We start from the raw sequence: 19,034 nt of genomic DNA, 5'->3' as shown, positions 1-19,034 counted from the left end.
CCTCCTCCTGATGGCTCCAGCATAGCCGTGTGTACACATGCTGAGCTTCATGAGGAAAGGGACTGTGTCCATCTCATTCCTCACACTATCCAGGGCACCTAGCTGTGTACACATTATGTCATCGGTTTTTTTGTGTGCAGTTTTTGGCCACACTGCTCGTCATGCAGGATCTTGTTCCCCGACCAGAGATCGCACCCGTGCCCCTTGCAGTGGAAGTGCGAAGTCTTAACCACTGGATTGCCAGGGAAGTCCCATGTCATTGTTTTTGTTTTTTTCCATTCATTGAAAGTAGATACAGCAGGTTTCCTATTGCTACTTTATACCTGGAGAAATGAGGGCAGCCCACAGTTAAGTAAGAAGTGGTGTCATGGTGACAGGACTGTTGTCATGATGAAATATTATGTGTGAAGTGCTTTCCTTGGTGCCCTGGCAGATAGAAACCCTCACTGATGATAGCAAGGGCCATGTTTATGATTGATTGTTGCCAAAAGAGCACAGCCAGTTGGTCACAGAGTGAGATTTAGAACACCGAGTCTCCCTACTCCCTGAGTCCCCAGCAGTGAGCCCCACTGATGGTGCCATCCCCAGGCCAGTCCTCCATGGCTGAGCCCTGGGCTCCATGTAGCTCAGCTCTGAGTCCTCACGCCCCGTCCCCTCCCCCTGTGACTGCAGTAAGCCTTGGTTTGCTTGCCTGTAAACAGGGGTAACAGAACAATGGGATGGATGCTATGTGAACCCCAAATAGTGTGATACCAAAAAAAAAAAAATGCCTCTCTTTATGCTTTAGCTTTGAAGTAATACAGATCCCTTCAAATCAAACCTTTGTCAAGAACCGTGCCATTTTAGAGCTGGTGAAGCTATTGATGAGTACAGTAAGTCCCCTGCATACGCACGAGTTCCATTCCAAGAGCATGTCCGTTAAGTCCAGTTTGTTCGTGAGTCCAACAAAGTTAGCCTAACACAATCTGCTATATAGTACTGCACTGTAATAAGTTTATAATACTTTTCACACAAATAATACATGAAAAACAAACAAAAAATAGACATTTTTAATTTTATAGTATAACACCTTGAAAAGTGCAGTAGTACAGTACAACAGCTGGCATACGGGGGCTGGCATCATCGAGTGAACAGGCAAGAAGAGTTACTGACTGGAGGAGGGAGAGGAGGTGGGAGATGGTAGAGCTGAAGGATTGTCAGCGATAGGAGACGGAGGGCAAGCTGCAGTTTCGCTCATGCCTGACGTTGATGGCACAGGTCTGGTTCCTTGCTGGATTCAATTCTATCTACTCTCTTGAAGAAACGATCCAGTGACGTCTGGGTAGTAGCTCTTTTTTTCTCGTCACAGATGACACGGTAGCGCTGGATTGCATTCTGAACGGCTGCTGCCACCTTCGTGTACCGTTCTGTGTTCGGGTCCTGTGCCTCAAAAACTAACAGTGCCTCCTCAAATAAAGAAAGTCCACTTGCCATTTCCTGCATCGTGAATCTCTTCAGTGCTTCAGTTACTTCTTTTTCCTCTTGTCACTCCACTCTCTCAATTATTTTCACTTTTGTTTGCTTGGCACTTCTTAGCAGTACCAGCTACATCACCACTGCTTTTATGCTTGCTTCTGGACATCTTGGACTTGAAATAAAGATACTGTACTACTGTACTCTATACACTGCTATACAGTAAAGTACACAGAAGCACAACCACTTGTAGAGGATGCACGCTCGTGACAATGTACGCCAGACACGTGAGCTAACTTACGTGATTGGACATGCGAACACATGTTAGCATGTTTGAAAGTTCACAACTTGAAGGTTCATATGTGGGGTACTTACTATAAATGCAAAACTCTTGGTTGCTTTTGCAAAGTGGCAGGGACACTTCAGCTGGTAAGAAGTACCATTCTGTTTCAGGCGTAGTCTAGAAATATGCAAGTTGTGAATTGGGCAAGGTTTTCAGAAGATTTCTCTTGGGTAAGGTGCCACAAGGCCATCCATTGGGCCACCAAAGGGACAATGTGAGGATCAGCTGGGATAAAGTATAAGAAGATGAGATTAAATTTATGAAACTTTGAATAGTTTGTGATCGGGAGAGGTGAATCGTTCAACACGCTGGTGGCCTGGCTGAAAAAAAACTCATGCCGCTGGCTGTGTGAGAACAGCTTGTCCAGGGGTGCTCGTGGCAGAGGGGCCGGTCAGGAGGGTATTGCGGTCCTCTGGGCAGTGAGCTATAACCAGGGGAGAGGAAACATGGTCTTGCCGGTTCTGGGATGCGGGAAGGATGGGTAGAGAGGAATTTAAGTAGAGGAGAAAGGGTTAGCTTTCCTGGACAGGGGGTTAGGATTTCAGTGTATGAATTTTGGGGGTGTGGGAGCAATTCAGTCCATAAGAGGCAGATGCTGCTACCTGTTTACAGCTTCACAGATTGCAAAAAGCCATACGTCATGCCTTCAGTTGCCTAAAAATTGGCCACACCTCTGTTAGGAAAAGAGACTTTAGAAGACAGAGAAACAGTGTGTGTGTGTAGAAGTTGGTTTGGAACTGGGTGGAGAAGCTGCTGGACTTCTGCTCTTGTCCGAAGGCCTGGGCTGAGGAGCAAGGGTTCTAAGGCTGCCCCGCCGATAACCTACTGCTGAAATTAGGAGGAGGAGGGACGAGAAATGGGTGTCCCATGCATATCCCAGTATCTTCTTATTAATTTCTTTTTTTTTTTTAAGATTTTTTGATGTACACCATTTCTGTTTTAAGTCTTTACTGAATTTGTTACAATATTCCTTCTGTTTTATGTTTTGATTCTTTGGCCCTGAGGCATGTGGGATCTTAGCTCCCTGACCAGGGATCGAAGCCGCACCCCCTGCATTGGAAGGCGAAGTCTTAACCACTGGACCTCTAGGGAAGTCCCTCCTATTAATTTCTGTACTCAGCCAAATTAGACCAAATCCATACACGTATCTCCCAAGCACCTTCACTGTGCAAAGAAAATGCTGCTGGAGACCACCCATCACTTAACAGCCCAGCCTGGGGGTGCCGTGGGGAAGCCAGGGTCTGTGTGAGGTCCCAGGTGGGAGTGTGCACCTAGGAGCTGGGGCAGGCAGGAGGCTCTGTGGGTGTGAAAGGATTTGACAGAGTGCAGCAGCAGCGGTCTCTCTGCCAGAAAATCCTTCCCCATCACAGGCTGAGTCATCTGCCTCCCCTGCGCCAGCCTTAGCTGGAGAAGTCGTTTGGTTTGCAAGTAACTGCTCAGCATGGGCTTACTCGAGGGCCGCATCGATTTTGTTGCTCTTTTCGCTGCTGCTGGTATTGAACTGGGAAGTCCACTCTAGATCCCCCTGAACGAGTAGCCCATTACCTCACCTGACTGTTTCTCTACTCTTCCACTATTTCATTTAACTTTTCCTGCCAGTGGTTGAGTGTATTATCATCAGTTCTCATTTGAGTTCTTGTGCCTTCAGGGACTGGGGAATACAGAGGTCTTATTTTCATTAACTAAGCAACATCCTTTCGTGTCGCTTTGCTGCAGAGAACGTTGGTTTCCTTGTTTGTATTTAAAAAAGGAAGAAAAACTTCTTACTAAAACAGTAAATAGATTCATAACCCTGTTGAAATCATTTCGCAGTTATCTCTTATTTAGACGACCTCCCACAGAGAAGAGAAAATGCTTTGAAGGTCTCAGAGGTGGATGGTTCTTACAAGTAATCTGCTGGTGGGATTTTGCATCACTACGTATTGCTGGCTGGGATGGGTGGTTCAAGGGAAATGGAAACAACCTGAGTTCAATGCTTGTTTCTTGTTCTATCTTTTCTGTAACCGGGCTATATTCTCCAGTGCTTTGCAGCAGCTTCTGTTTTCCTTTACCCCCAAGGGGGAAACAAATGTGTATTATCATGATGTTTTGTGCTTGGCAGGCATGCACAAAAATTTCTGCAGTAGCTGCCTGCACTTCTGGTTGAGATATACTTAAGTGACACATGGTGGGTATTTTCCCTTCAGGAGTTGGAGCCCTAGTCTGGGGGTGGAAAATGGCAATAACATGGACACCTCTGTTCTTGGAAATGACGTAACCACTTGGGTTCTCAATAAACAATAAATTGCAGTGCGTTAAAATCCTAAGAAAAACTACATGGCCAAGAGTTCATCTCATCCTTCCAAGGGTTTTACCATTGCTTCTGAAATATTATGGCAGTATTCCATGAATAGCCATCCCAGGTACATTCTGATGTTTACTTTTAACGTGCCATGCCCAAAAGAATTTAATTGTGGAATAAATGAACCGGGCACGGGAGTTTTATCCTAGTAACAACATATAATTTTGTTTAATCATGTTGAGCTGTAAACTAAGCTTTGATAGACCTGTATAAAATCGAAAACCCAAGTTAATGTCAGAAGTTCAGAGAAGAAGGTTCTTTAGCTGCAGCACAAATCCCTGGGAGGGAACGCTGAGAACACAGACCCTGAACGCCTCTTCGAGGAAGGCTTGCTAGCAACTGAAGCCAAGCCACACATAGGTGTCTGATACCAGGGACAGTTAAGAAGAATACAGAAGAGAATCCAATATTTGTTTTTTACGGCAAAGGCTTCCTTCTCCACAGTGGAAAAAGCCACAGGTGAGAAAAGCCTGGTCCCACACTGCTCTGATCAGTCTCTCTGGGGTGCCATCCCCTGGGGAGAAAAGTGATGCCAAGTACTCACCAAACCTACTGCACATCCCCTGAAGATGATGAGCCTTGCAAAGACGTCTGGGCTTGTCCAGCATCTATGTAAAGTCACCCAGTTTTGTTCAGTTCTAATGACTTTCTGATTAGAAACATAAATGTGTGTGTGTGTGCGTACACGCAATGTGATGTATGTGTAATTAACATACATGCAGTTAGTTATATGTGTTTAATTTTTAAGGTAATATATGCATATGGGGAAAAAAATCAAATCTTGTATATGGGTAAGCAATGGTAAATCAATTGTCCCTCCGTCACCCCCAAATGGCAGTTTTCTTCCCAGAGACAGCTGTCAGTTTCTTGTGTATCTTTTCCAGATACATTTCTCTAAGTGTATTTGCATATTTTTTCCTTACATTTTATTTTCATAATTTTATTTACATTTTGAATAGAGAATCTATTCATATGGACCAACATTCAAAAGTTATAAGAGAATGTATAAAATATTCCCTCCTAACCCACTTTCCCTCCCTAGAGGCAACACATAGTGCCAGTTTTTAAGACATCTTTCCAGAGATAGTGTATGCACATATGTATATATATTTCTCCTTTTTCACATAAAAGGTAGCAAATTATGCACAATGCCTTGCTCTTGTTTTTTACCATAGTATAGACAGTCTACCTCATTTTTTGTGTGGCTGCATGGTATTTCATTATATGGATTGACCATAATTTATTTACCCAGTCTCCTATCTGTGTTCACTTAGGTTGTCGATTATGATAGGCTGAAGGACTGGTGTTCCGGTGAAGCGAAGGAGGCATCTAGGGAGCAGAATTTAAGAAGGCACTTGCTCTCAGGGTTGTGTAGGTGCAGGGCCAGCGCTTGCATAAACCCAAGAGTGAATGCCTCCTTAAATTCTGCATTCACTCTCCTCGTCCTACTCCCAGCCCTGCTATGCTCTTACAACCAGGCTGCAATAAAAATCGTTGTTTGTACCTGTTTTTTGGGCACATATTGTTGGGAGAATTCCCAGGTGTTAAGATGTTGGGGTCAAAGTATATGTGGGTTTTCAAATTTGAATAAAGGAAATCATTTACACTCCAGCCAACACTCTAAGAGAGGTCCTGTTTCTCCATGCCCTCACCAACAAATTGTATTATTAACACTTTTTGATTGTTGCCAGTTGGATGGATAACACATCAAGAAAAACGTGGTCAAGCTAATTGTTTCAGGGATTGGGCCTGAAACCATAGTCTTACATCTCAACATAGAAACGCATGGAGTTGACTGCAGCTCCCTCTGTCTTCCCCTATAGTGTTCACCTGCATCTTGGCGCTGACCAGGGAATGGTGTACACACCCTTTTCCATTCATAGCCAAGAACATCAGCTGTGGAGTCAGGCTGGGTTAACCCAGGTGGGATCTAAGTTTAGGGTTGCCAGATTTAGCAAATAAAAATACAGGCATACAAATACTCCATGGGACATAATTATACTAAAAACTCATCCGTTTGCAATTCGCGTGTAACTTGAGCATCCTGTATTTTATCTGGTATTCCTACCTGGGTTAAAATCCAGCTGTGCCACTTATCAACTCTGTGACCTTGAATGAGGTTCTCACCTGTGCCTCAGTTTCCTCATTTGTACTGTTAATTCTACCCCCTAGGGTTCTCCTGGGAGCAAATGAGATCATCTGTGTAAAGCACTTAGCTCAGTGCTGAGTTACAGAATAGGCATCCAAGCGTCTAAGCTCTCTTTATTACTCTGGCTTGTGCAGTCTTCACTGCCCGACATCCCAAATGGTGCCAGGTTCTCCTTCTGACCTCTGCCTTCACCTTGCTATTCCCTTTGCCTAGGAAAACACACCCCCTACCCAGCAGGCACTAATTCTTCCTAAGCCTTTTGATATTTGGTTGGAGTGTTGCTTCCTCTGACAACGCTCTCGAATACCTCCCAACTAATCAGTTACCCCCACCCTGTGCTTCCACAGGGCCCATTGCTCCCATCACAGAACTTCACAACCCATATGGTCACTGCCTGTTTTCATGTTGGGTCCCCTCCAGACTTGGAACTCCATGAGAACAAAGATAACATCTAACTTATTCTGGTGTGGCCATGACCTAGCACACAGTAGGACGGCAGGTGTGCGTTGATTAAATGCCTAGTGGAAGACAAATAATTTCTCTTCTTTCAGCCCTGCAATGACTGGGGCTTTTTAGATTTTTGCCTCTGGCTTTGAAAGAGCAGTGACTATATTTGGAGTTTAACAGTGAATCTCCTATTAACTTTTCATTAGGTTGTGTATTTAAAATCCCAAATGAGACCAAAGATTGAGGGGCATAGCTGCCAGTGCCAGAGTTCAGATTGTAAAATGGAATCTTAAAGTAAAAAGAGACACTCATTCTAAATAAGACCTTTTCATGCATCTGACACCCCAGAAGCTGTGAACAGAAATGAATCGTGCTCATTTCTTCCTCCAAGGGGACTTGCCGGTACTTAGAGGTGAATCAGCTTGTAACTGTCCTGGAGCTTCTTTGTCCCTGGGCATGACATTGTCTCTTAACAGCATCAGGCTTAAGCAATGTCTTGCATGTACCAAGTGCCCAGTAGCATTTTGTTAAATTGAATATTTTATCATTATGTATGTACACACTTTATAGTAGCACCAAGATTGGCTCTAAAGAAGACAGATACCAAATAAAGGATCACTTTGGAGGGAAAAATAACTTACGGAAGACCTTGGCCAGCAGCAACAAGTCCAGATAATGGCAGAATGTTTACATGTTTTTCTCCTCCATGTTTTCTTATTCAAATGGTAAAGCTGACACGTATTTCGATGGTCTCCTTCCTTGCCATTCCTAGTATCACGGCCCTGTTCCAGTCTTTATTACCTTTTGGCTGAACCCCATAAAATCGCCTGTCTGTCGGCGCCTCTTCCTCCATTCAGCTCCCTCTAAGCCCTCCCGTCTGCCTTTGGCAGATGAATCTTCTTGAGGACGTGGTCCTCCTAATGTGACACCCTTCACAGAGCACGTCAGGGTCCCACACCCCTGCTGCCTCCCTCGCCTGTGTAGTGCAGGCACACAGGTGGTCGGGACATTATTTTCAGAAGTACACATCACCTTTAATCTCTGGGCATGGGCCAACCTGCTGGGTCATGGTCCAGTCCCAGAATGTCCAGCATGGCTGTGGGTGTGTTTGCAATGACAGAAACTCAAACAAGCTTTCCTTAAAAGCTGTAAGCTTCCTGAGTGGTAGACCTTGATCTTAGCTCTCCTTGATTCCACAGTTACCACAGGCTGATCCTAAAATTCATGTGGAAACTCAGGAGACCCAGAATAGCCAGAACAACCTTGAAAAAGAGGAACAAAATCAGAGGACGCACACTTCCTGATTTTAAACTTACTAGAAAGCTGTAGTAATCCAAACAGTGTGGTACTGGCATAAGGATAGACATTAGTGGAATAGAATTGAGAGTTCAGAAATAAGCCCTCACATTTAGGATCAATTGATTTCTGACAAGCTTGCCAAGACAATTCAGTGGGGGAAAAGGTAATCTTTACAACAACTGGTTGTTGTTGGTGCTGGTACAACTGGATATCCACATGCAAAAGAGTAGATTTGGACCCCTACCTCACACCATATTCAAAAATTATCTCAAAATGTATCAAAGACCAAATAAAAGCTAATACCGTAAAACTCTTAGAAGAAAATGTAGGCATATATCTTTGTATTAGACTCTGTATTAGACAGTGATTTCTTAGATATAATGCTAAAAGCACAAACGACAAAAGAGAAGACAGGTAAGTTGGACTTTATCAAACTTGAAATATTTTGTGCTTCAAAAGACATTATCAAGAAAGTGGAAAGACAAACCCATGGAATGGGAGAAAATATTTGCAAATTATATAGCTGATAAAGGACGAGTATCCATAATATATAAAAAGCTCTTACAACTCAGTAATGAAAAGGCAGATAACTCAGTTTGAAAATGGACAAAGGATCTCAATAAACATTTCTTCAAAGAAGGTGAACAAATGGCCAGTAAGCACGTGAAAAGATTTTCAGCATCATTAGTCATTAGGTACATGCAAATGAAAACCACAATGAGATTCCACTTTATACCCGCTAGGATGACTCTCACCAAAAAGACAGAAAATAACAAGTATTGTCAAGGATGTGGAGACATTGGGACCCTTGTACATTGCTGGCAGGAATGTAAAATGTAAAACGGTGTTTTGGGAGACAGTCTGGTAGTTATTTAAATGATTAAACATACAGTTATGACCCAGCAATTTCAATCTTAGAGAAATACCCAAGAGAAGTTTATAGTTGTTTATAGCAGCATTATTCATAATAGCCAAAAAGTGGAAACACTCCAAATACCCATCAGCTGACGAATGGATAGACACAGTGTGGTGTGTCTGTACAGTAGAGTATCATTCAGCAGTAAAGGAATGGAGTGCTGATACAGTCTACAACATGGATGAACCTTGGAAACATTGTTCTAAGTGAAGGAAGCCAGCCACTCAAGACCATTTATTGTAAGATTCTATTTATATGCAGCAAAAAAACTAAAAACAAAACCAAAACACTTTTCTGGTGCTTTCTTTTCTTTCCTCTATTTTCTGTCTTTCTGAGAGCGAAGAACTTATCTTACACATTGGCCTTGTCATTTGTTCCCATTAAAATTATACTTGTACTTGTTTACCTAACGATATAATTCTAGCGCATTTGTAATTTTTTAAATGTCTTGATTGTTTTTCTGATTGTAAAAGTAATTCATGCTCATTATAAGAATTCAGACTTTACAGGAAACTGAAATGTTTTCTGTCATTCCATTCACTACAGATAATTACTATTAATAGTTCGTCCATATTTTTCTAGAAATTTTATCTCTGAGTATACTAACTTGTTGGCTTATTTTCAACAGAATCATATATACTGATTCTTGCAACTTACTGTTTTCACTTAACCTCTCCGCCCAAGCCATAGCTCCCCAAGCTTTAGCAGTATATATTTACTTACCTGTTTATTATGTATTTATATTATATATTTATACACAAATATACGTTTATATGATACATATTTACCGTTTATTGTTCCATAGTAAAGACACACTCCCTATCGATGAACATTTAAGTCATTTCAGATTTCTCTGTCTTCTCAAATGATGCTGCAGTGAATATACATACACACGTATATTTCTGTAGGATAAATTCTTATAAATGGAATTGCTAAGGACTAGATATGAGTTTTTAAAATTTTAAATTGATCTTTCCTAATTGGCCCCTAAAAGGAGTTTTAATTTATGATCTTAACCATTTAGTAGATGCCCTGATGGGACTGTTCTGTTTCCAATCTTCAAATGATAAAGGGCCACCAGTGACGGTGTTTCCAGAGATCTCTTAGGGCTGGCACTAGAAGTTCTCATCTTTGGCAGGTTTCACCCTCGTTACAAGTGTCTTATCATTGTCCATCCATCCATTCATCCACCTTTCTGCCGTGCCCTGTGGCTTCCAAACATCACAAGCAAATTGCCAGGTAGAGGTGAGCTGGATATTCTCCCCACCCATGTGCTAGGGTGTCAGCATGCACGTGTGTGCTGTCCTTTCCTGCACAGCTCAGGGGTCAGCAGTAGGGCCAGGGGCCAATCACCCTGAGAATAAGGAGGATACCAGGGAGATCTAAGATGATCTAATGTCTAGCTTCCCTCCTCCTTGCCTTTTCACTGGGAGGACTGGGAGGGGAGAGGGTTAGGGCTAGGCGACAGACAGGTGAGCACATGCTACACATCGGGCACTTAATGCATGATCTCATTTATCTTACAGCATCTCCATAAAAGAGGTGATAAAATTTCCATTTTAAGGGGTAGAGGCCCAGAAGGGATTGTGCCCAAAGGACACCACCCCTCATGAAGGCAGTCACACAACCTCTGAATCCAGAGCCCACCTGTGCTTTGGCTTGAAATGCCACCCCCAGCATATAAGTGGAATCATATAGTATTTGTCTTTTTGTGATTGGCAAGTTATCCTTAGCATAATGTCCTCAAGATTGATCTATGTTGTAACATATGTTAGAAGTTCCTTCCTTTTTAAAGCTGAATTGTGTGTATATACCACATTTTGCTTATCCATTCATCCACTGATGGACATTTGGGTTTCCACGTTTTAGCTATTGTGAATAATGCTGCTGTGAGCATGGGTGTACAGATAACTCTTCAGGACCCTGCTTTCAATTATTTTGGGTATATACCCCGAAGTGGAATTGCTGGATCATATGGTAATTCTATTTTTAATTTTTTGAGTAGCCACCATACTGTTTTCCACAGCAGCTGTTCCACTTTACATTTCTAGTAACAATGTACAAGGTTTGCATTTCTCCACATCCTCACCAACACCTGTTTTTTGTTTGTTTGTTGTAGCCGTCTTAATGGATGTGAGGTGGTATCCCATTTTGGTGTTGATTTGCATTTCCCTAATGACTAGTGAGGTTGAGCATCTTTTCATGGGTTTATTGACCATTTTTATATCCTCTTTGGAGAAGTGTCGTTTCAGTCCTTTACCCACTTTTGTGTCAGGTTGTTTGTTGTTGTTGAGTTTTAGGAGTTATCTATATATTCTGGATATTATGCCTTATCTGATGTATGATTTGAAAATATTTTCTCCCAAAATGTAGGCTGCCTTTTTACTCTGTTGATAATGTCTTTTGAGGCACAAAGTTTTTAATTATCATGAAGTCCAATTTGTCTGTTTTTTCTTGTTGCTTGTACCAGTACATCAGATTTTATATTGAAAAAAAGCTTTTGATTTTTACCTCTAATCTATTTCTTCCCTAGTCTTTTCTGTGTCAGTAAATGACATGACTAACCTTCCAGTTGCTCAGATGTCTGGGAATTATTTTTGAGTCCTTCTCCTTCTTGTAGTCAATACAACAAAGATTTCTCTTGTTTCTACCTCCTAAATATCTCTTAAATCCTTCTATTTAAACCTCTAGTTCTTCACTGCCAGTAAATAGAAATAAAATAGATTTTTATATATTGACCTTTCATCCAGTAACCAAGCTAATTCCCCTTATTAGTTCTAGGAGCGGTTTTTTCTTTCTAGATTTGTTGGGGTTTTCTATGGAGACAGTCATATCTTCTGAGAATAGACAGTTATATTTCTTCTTTTCCAGTCTGTATGCTTTTTATTTTTTTTTCTTGCCCAATTACACTGGCCAGCACTTCCAGTATGTTGTTGAATACAAGTGGTGAGAGCAGATCTTCTTGCCTCGTTCCTAATCATAGGGGGAAAGCATTCAATCTTTCACCATTAAGTATATGTTAGCTATAGTTTTTTTTTTTTGTAGATGCCCTTTATCAAGTGAAGGATGTTTATTTCTCTTCCAAGTTTGCTGAGAGATTTTATCAATGTATTTTAAGGCTATTCTGAAAACAACAAGGTAATAATCTCTGCTTTAATGAACATTGCCTGTAAGTTACACATTTTGTGATACCACATCATGTTAAAAATTCAAAGTCGGGCTTCCCTGGTGGCGCAGTGGTTGAGGGTCTGCCTGCCAATGCAGGGGACACGGGTTCGAGCCCTGGTCTGGGAGGATCCCACATGCCGCGGAGCAACTGGGCCCGTGAGCCATAATTACTGAGCCTGCGCGTCTGGAGCCTGTGCTCCGCAACGAGAGAGGCCACGATAGTGAGAAGGCCCGTGCACCGCGATGAGTGTCCCCCGCTTGCCGCAACTAGAGAAAGCCCTCGCACGGAGACGAAGACCCAACACAACCATAAATAAATAAATTCTAAAAAAAAATTTCAAAGTCAATGAATGATGTAAATAAGTATTTTGTTATTATCTTTATAATGTTCTTTACCTCCTGGTTTAATTTTAATTCATTGCATTAAAATTTTTTAAAAGATATTTTAAACACATCATAGCTTTCCATACTGCCCTGCCAGTCCCATGCAGAATTATCCTCAGCATGCAACAGGTGTGTGCTGACCTCGGGGTCCCTGTTCCCTTGTAACCCACTTCTCAGCAGACACCCCTCATCCAGTTTGAAAACCTGCCCAGAACAATCCTTTTCCTTCTCTTCTGAGCCATTTCTTGCAATTTTTCTTCCTTAGCCAGAGTCTTTTATTTTCCTGCCTCCTTCCCTATCTTCTCTGTGAGGCGCAGAACCTCGCTTAATAATAATCTCATGGGAGCTCTGGATCCTTGACCAGGTTTCCATTTTTATTCTACTCCTGGTGCTAGTGAGGTTTGGCTGTGGGCTTTGCTACAACATTATGACTTTTTTTGGAAGGTGTGCTAAGATGTGCTATAAGCTATGTTAATTCTAAGGTATTATTGATATTCTGACCCTAAAGAAATTCTGATATACACAAATGAGCGTGTTGAATGTAATACAGATGTTTTCATTAAACATGGCTTTTTACCATCTAGAATTTACTCCTTCACTTTGAAATTCTTATCTAAAAATTATTTATATCCCTGGAGAATGTTTTTATTCCTTCAGAAATGATTTTTTTTTTTTTTTTTTTTTTGGCTGCGCCTCATGGCTTGCAGGATCTTAGCTCCCTGACCAGGGATTGAACCCATGCCCCCTGCAGTGGAAGTGCGGAGTCCTAACCACTGGACCACCAGGGAATTCCCCAGAAATGATACATTGATTGCTCTGTGTACATGGTTGGGTTACTGATAAAGAGGGAAGAATTACTACCTTCAAGTGTGGGGTGGAGGGAAGACAGATCACCTTTTCCATACCTGTTTGTACCAAATTCTGGAAATCATCTTGGTATGAATCCTTACAGCTGCCCTCTGAATTGTGGGGTTATCATTCCCATTTCGCACATACTGAGGCCAAGGCTCAGAGGACCCAGGTGACTCATTCAAGGCCACACAGCTTGTGAAGGGCAAGAGGCAAGGTCCAAACCCATGTGTCACAGACTCCCCATCCACACCTTGCCAGATGGGGGCGGGTATAGAAAGTCCTGGAAAAGCCGCACAAGAGAGGCTTATCTTTGATTGAGGGGATCCAGGGAAGATGGGCTTCATGTCTTTTAACAGGTTATTGGGGATTATTTGTGATTTCTCCAAGAGCAGCATCCCTCTGAAGTTTGGAAACAAACAAACATCCTGTTGTTGTGTATAATTCACAGCTCTTCGCTGTAGGTTGCTTTGTAGACAAGGTCTCCTTTCCAAGGTTTGAATAAGTCTGTCTTTTGAGGTGCTCATTTTTAACTTTTCTGTGTATGGTCATTAGCTACTTGAACATTCTTTGTGTCTGCCTCAGTCAGTGTATGAAGCATTGTGATGAAATGTCTTTTGAAAATCAAGAATGGGAGACACTCTGCACCCCAGTGTATTACAAAGTCCTTGTGCTGTGGATCAGGACTTCATACATAATACACTGTGACCAGGACACTGTAATGAGAGGCAGCACTCTGAGCCGGAGCACCAAGTTCAAGTTCTCCACTGGTTGTCAACTGAGTTAATACACGTACAGTTCTTAGTACAGTGCCTGGCCTGGAGTCAGTGCTCGGTAAATATTGGCTAGTCGAGTGTCAGAAAATCCCTAAGTCAATGGAAAGGAGGAGACAATTGTGGTAGTTTTGGGGTCTTTTAGAAAACTGGTTATGAAAAGTAGTGATAAATTACTGTTGGTTCATGGAGTCCCTTTGAGATGGTTTATCATGTTCAAGACCGTAAAGGATTCATCCTCTCTAACTAGCAGTCTGTTCACATGGGAAAGGGACAGACCAGTGGGGTCTTAGAGGGGTTTAGAGTCAACGCAGATACCCACAGTCCAAGTTCGGCTAAGGAAGCAACATCAGTCAACGGCCTCTTCAAACCAGGAGCCCCAGGGCCAGCCCAGACCAGTGAGGAAGCAGATGCTGTCTTTAGGCAAATCCCCAGCACCACCGAGGGAGAGGCTTCCTGGTCCCCAGTGCTAGGCAGGACCTGCTTCTCCCCTCGCCTGAGCTCTTTCTGTGGGGATCAGCCGGCCTTTCCCCAGTAAATTCCACTCACCCCCGAGATTGGGGTCTACTGGAAATGTAGCCGCCTGACTGGCCTCCCCTAAATTTTCTTTAATCCTTAGGATCCTGAGGCTAAGGATTTTTTTTTTAATTCTTTTTTAAAAAATGAAAATAATACATAAGCTTTTTAAAATTTAATTCTTTTTTAAAATGAAACTGATACATAAGCTTGGAAAAAGTGAGGAAGAAAGGATGGAACTTTAAAAATATAGTATAAAGGGTTTTAAACCAAATGTGAAAGTCTCCTTCACTCCCCACTTCTGTTTCCCAGATTTAACCAGAGTTGTTAGTTTCCTTTGTATCTTTGGAGAAGTTCTGTCCATAATATATGAATATGTGTAAGCCTTTTTAAAATTTATGTGTGATTTTTACTCCTCCATGTCTTACCTTTTTAATTTAATATATATTACAGATCTTTCCAGAACATCCATACAGATCTACCTCTTTATTTTCTCTTCATTTATTTATTTTATTAGGATTAAATATAAAAATATTTCAGTGAGATATGGGAGTTCTGAACTCTTAAGTGTCTAACAACATAGCTAAAAGTAAGTGAACACCAAATGTGGCAGAATTACCAGGAGAAATCAATTGATCCATAATTAGAGTGACGACCTAACCAGGTGTTTCAGAAACTGATACAGATCAATAGGCCAAAAGCAAAGAATAATGACATAGGAGGTTTGAATCTCCCCATTAACAAGTTTGATAGAGTGGAAATATGAGGGACTCTGTATTCAACAGTTAGAGAGTCCACATTCTGTACACACTCTGATGGGATATTTAGAAAAGCAGGCATATACTTGCTGTAAAGGAAATCTCACTGCTAATCTTGTGGTTGTAATTTCTGAAGTGGCTTTGTCATTTCCCTCTCTTTCTTTCCTGAGTTAGTTCTACCAGTTCCTATTTCACATCTGCCTATTTTCTGACCATCTAAACTGAATTCCTTTATTTCTGCTTTATGTTCTTCTTTCTTAGCTGTAATTGCTTTGTAAAGACTTTGCTGCTTTCTTTTTTTTTTTTTTTTTTTAAAGTTTTTTTTTTTTTTTTTTTTTTTTTTAAATATTTATTTATTTATTATTTTTGGCTGTGTTGGGTCTTCGCTTCCGTGCGAGGGCTTTCTCTAGTTGCGGCAAGTGGGGGCCACTCTTCATCGCGGTGCGCGGGCCTCTCACTGTCTCGGCCTCTCTTGTTGCGGAGCACAGGCTCCAGACACGCAGGCTCAGCAATTGCGGCTCACGGGCCCAGCTGCTCTGCGGCATGTGGGATCTTCCCAGACCAGGGCTCGAACCCGTGGCCCCTGAATTGGCAGGCAGATTCTCAACCACTGCGCCACCAGGGAAGCCCCTGCTGCTTTCTTTTTAATTCATGATGGAAATGAAATGTGGGGTATAATTTTCATCTGCTCATGGCATCATTTTTCAGGTGAATTTTTATCATCCCTTGTGAAGGTGGGCTTCTCTCTTTCATCATTTTTCATATGCTGTCTTTGCAGGATGCTGAGCTTATTCCTCAGGACTATCAGGAATCATGTCCTTTCCCCGCTTTGCTTTTCTCAATCATGCTTAATAACATCTGATACAGATGGGTGTGCTTCTATAATTTACTTGACAGATTGTCTGACTCACTAGTTTGAAAGGAAGGGTTTGTGTCTCCTTGACTCACAGCTGACCCTGGTAACTAAATCAGTACCTTATACATAGTCAGTACTCGATAAATATTTGTTGAATAAATTAGCACCAAAAAAAACCAGATCTGGAATTAAATTGGTCATCTCAAAGCCCATTTATTAAGGTTTTAATACATTATTACAGAAAGCGTGGAAGCCAGGAATCTGAGGGAGGAGGGAACCCACTCTTTGTTCAAATAATCATCTCCATACTGACTCCTGAGTGCCAGGGGGAATGTGCTTCATATTAAGGCATTGAGCCCCTGCTCTCTAGCACACTGTTAGTAGAATACAAAATGCCTCTTCCCCTGTATGGGGAAGGTTTGGCAAGATACACATGCCAGTTGATGTAGCCATTTGGATTCTAAGAATTTTTCCCATAAAGGTGGTCACACAGTCTGCACGGTGGTGTGTATGGTAAGAAAAACTTAAATAGCTGTCGTTTGAGGTTAGCATTCAGAGCTGGGTCCATACACCTCAGGGGTGCATTTGATGACCCCTTGAAACAGGGCAGAAAAGTCACAACTATTTATATTTATTTTCTAAGTAAAAGATAGAAATTCAGCTTCACTAATATTTACAATTAGAATGGCTCTACACCATCACTCAATCAGCAATTTTGGGCCAGATGGCCAGTTAGACACTGAATTTCCAGGGGAAAGGAGGACAGAAGTTCCCACCTCACTTGTTGATTTGTTTTTAACGTATGACTGCTTTTTGCAGTTTCCATGTGTCCAGTTGAGTGGATTTCTAGATTATTCTCTAATTTGATATTATAAAGGCACAAGCAGCCTCAGCCGTCTCAGGACATGACCCTCACTCTTCCAGGGACGCCCTGGCGGAAGGAGCAGACGGAGGACCTGCAGCGGGTGCTCAGGACCGTGGACGGCGAGATCCCGCTGGTCCTCGTCAGCGGCAACCATGACGTGGGCAATGTCCCCACCCCCGAGACCATCGCGGAGTTCCAGCGGACCTGGGGAGATGACTATTTCAGCTTCTGGGCTGGGGGCGTCCTGTTCCTCGTCCTCAACTCCCAGTTCTTCTACGATGCCTCCATGTGCCCTGCCTTGAAGCAGGCCCAGGACCAGTGGCTGGACCAGCAGCTGAGCATTGCAGGGCAGCAGAAGTGCCAGCACGCCGTCGTCTTCCAGCACATCCCGCTGTTCCTGCAGAGCATCGACGAGGACGACGACTACTTCAACCTCACCAAGCTGGTGCGGAAGGAGATGGCAGACAAGTTCTCCCAAGCAGGTAGGCCTGGGGCCCCAGGTGTCTGGGTGGAAGGGTGATCTGGATAGGAGGTGTCCAGATCCTTCTCCTGCCCCTCTGCAGCCTGGCAAAGGGGAGAGAGGATGGGGCCTTGGGCAGGACTGGATTCTAATCCCAGCTCTGGCACTCATGGCTGTGTGGCCTTAGATGAGCTGCCTTGCCCTCCAAGCCTCAGCTTCTTCGTCTATAAAGTAGGAATAGCAGAAGCAGCTCTCCCATGGGATGGCTGTGAGGACTCAGTGAGAAGGGGCCTGGACAGGATGAGAACAGCCCCAAGCTGAGTACTGAAGTCATAGCTGCTCACAGCTGAGGATGGGGAGGGACCCTGCAGGTTGGGGGTTATTGGGGGGGCGGGTCTGGTCTGAGTGTGGCTCTATGTGCCCCAGGCAAAGGAAGATGCCAGGAGTATCTTTTCTCATTTCTCTGGGAAGCAGGAACTTGCCCAAGGGCAGATGGTATTTAAGAGCCAAACTTCCTACCAGTATTAGACGTAACCCGGGAAATCCTGGAACGTGGCTGTGGGGCAGGTCCTGGAGCCTTATCAGTGTTCCTTTAGTGCGGTGGACTGAGTTCTCCTCCAGAAGTAGGAGGAGAAATCTATTTAGTCTGATCTTACCCTGCTGTGAATTTTAAGCTAATCATACATATGACACATACGTGAGCACACACACACACACACAATGAGGATACTCCATTTCTAGAGATCTCAGTTCCGGTGGCGCTGTGTGCACCGCCAGCCCACACACCTCATTCCTCCTCCTGGGAGCACCTGCAGCTTTCTCTCATGAGAAATGGTGCGTTCTCAGCCGGTTCCCTGCGTTACCACTGACTTGGCAGGATTCCAATTTTGACGGCTGTTGTGTCTCTTATTTTGGTCCTAATGCCTCCTTTCAGATCTTTCCAGAGTGTACTTCATCAAACGCCTCTAAAATATAAATACATTCTTTTATTTGTTAGGGGGTAGGGAGAGGGAGGAGGGGGCCTGACCCAATAAGTAGCAAGCATTCATTAAAAAAAAAAATCCTGACACTCTTTTCACCTTTGAGCATTAAATGTGTTCACATTTACTTGTGAGAAGTACAATAGGCCCTTCTGTATTTTCGAGACATTTTACAAAAAGCTTGCATAATTGGAGACGTTTTCCAACTGTTCCATGGAGGTGAAGTTGGAAAACTTTTATTAAAGCCTTTGAAATTTTATGCCATGCTTGAGTTGGTGCAGAAAACCAACTTTTTTTGTCTTTGTTGACAAGGAAATGAAGTGTCAAGATGGCATCAGCACCACCACGGAGACTATTTTGTAACAGAGAATAATGCCAGAGAGAACACTTAATGCCACTGAAATGATTCCTTTTATATCAAATGTTAAATGATGCAAATGCCATCCCCGTGGCTGCTCTTCGTTGTCAGCCGCATCCT

The 19,034-nt window shown here is 42.8% G+C and overlaps 1 protein-coding gene across 3 annotated transcripts in view; it reads left to right on the top strand.

Moving 5' to 3' along the window:
* The window catches only part of CPPED1 (calcineurin like phosphoesterase domain containing 1), a 117,634-nt gene that overhangs the window by 60,001 nt on the left and 38,599 nt on the right, over window positions 1-19,034 (top strand). For 2 of the 3 annotated variants that reach the window (XM_059897728.1, XM_059897726.1), the window contains one exon: window positions 17,176-17,598. The exons of the other annotated variant lie outside the window; for it this stretch is intronic. In XM_059897728.1, coding sequence (XP_059753711.1) covers window positions 17,176-17,598 — 423 coding nt within the window. The remainder of the gene's footprint in view (window positions 1-17,175; window positions 17,599-19,034) is intronic. 3 annotated transcript variants of the gene reach the window in all.

Source organism: Balaenoptera ricei, chromosome 15 (assembly GCF_028023285.1).
Source record: "Balaenoptera ricei isolate mBalRic1 chromosome 15, mBalRic1.hap2, whole genome shotgun sequence".
NCBI classification, from domain to species: domain Eukaryota; kingdom Metazoa; phylum Chordata; class Mammalia; order Artiodactyla; family Balaenopteridae; genus Balaenoptera; species Balaenoptera ricei.
The sequence above is the reverse complement of the archived record's forward strand: the minus strand, read 5'-3'. Positions and strand labels throughout refer to the sequence as shown.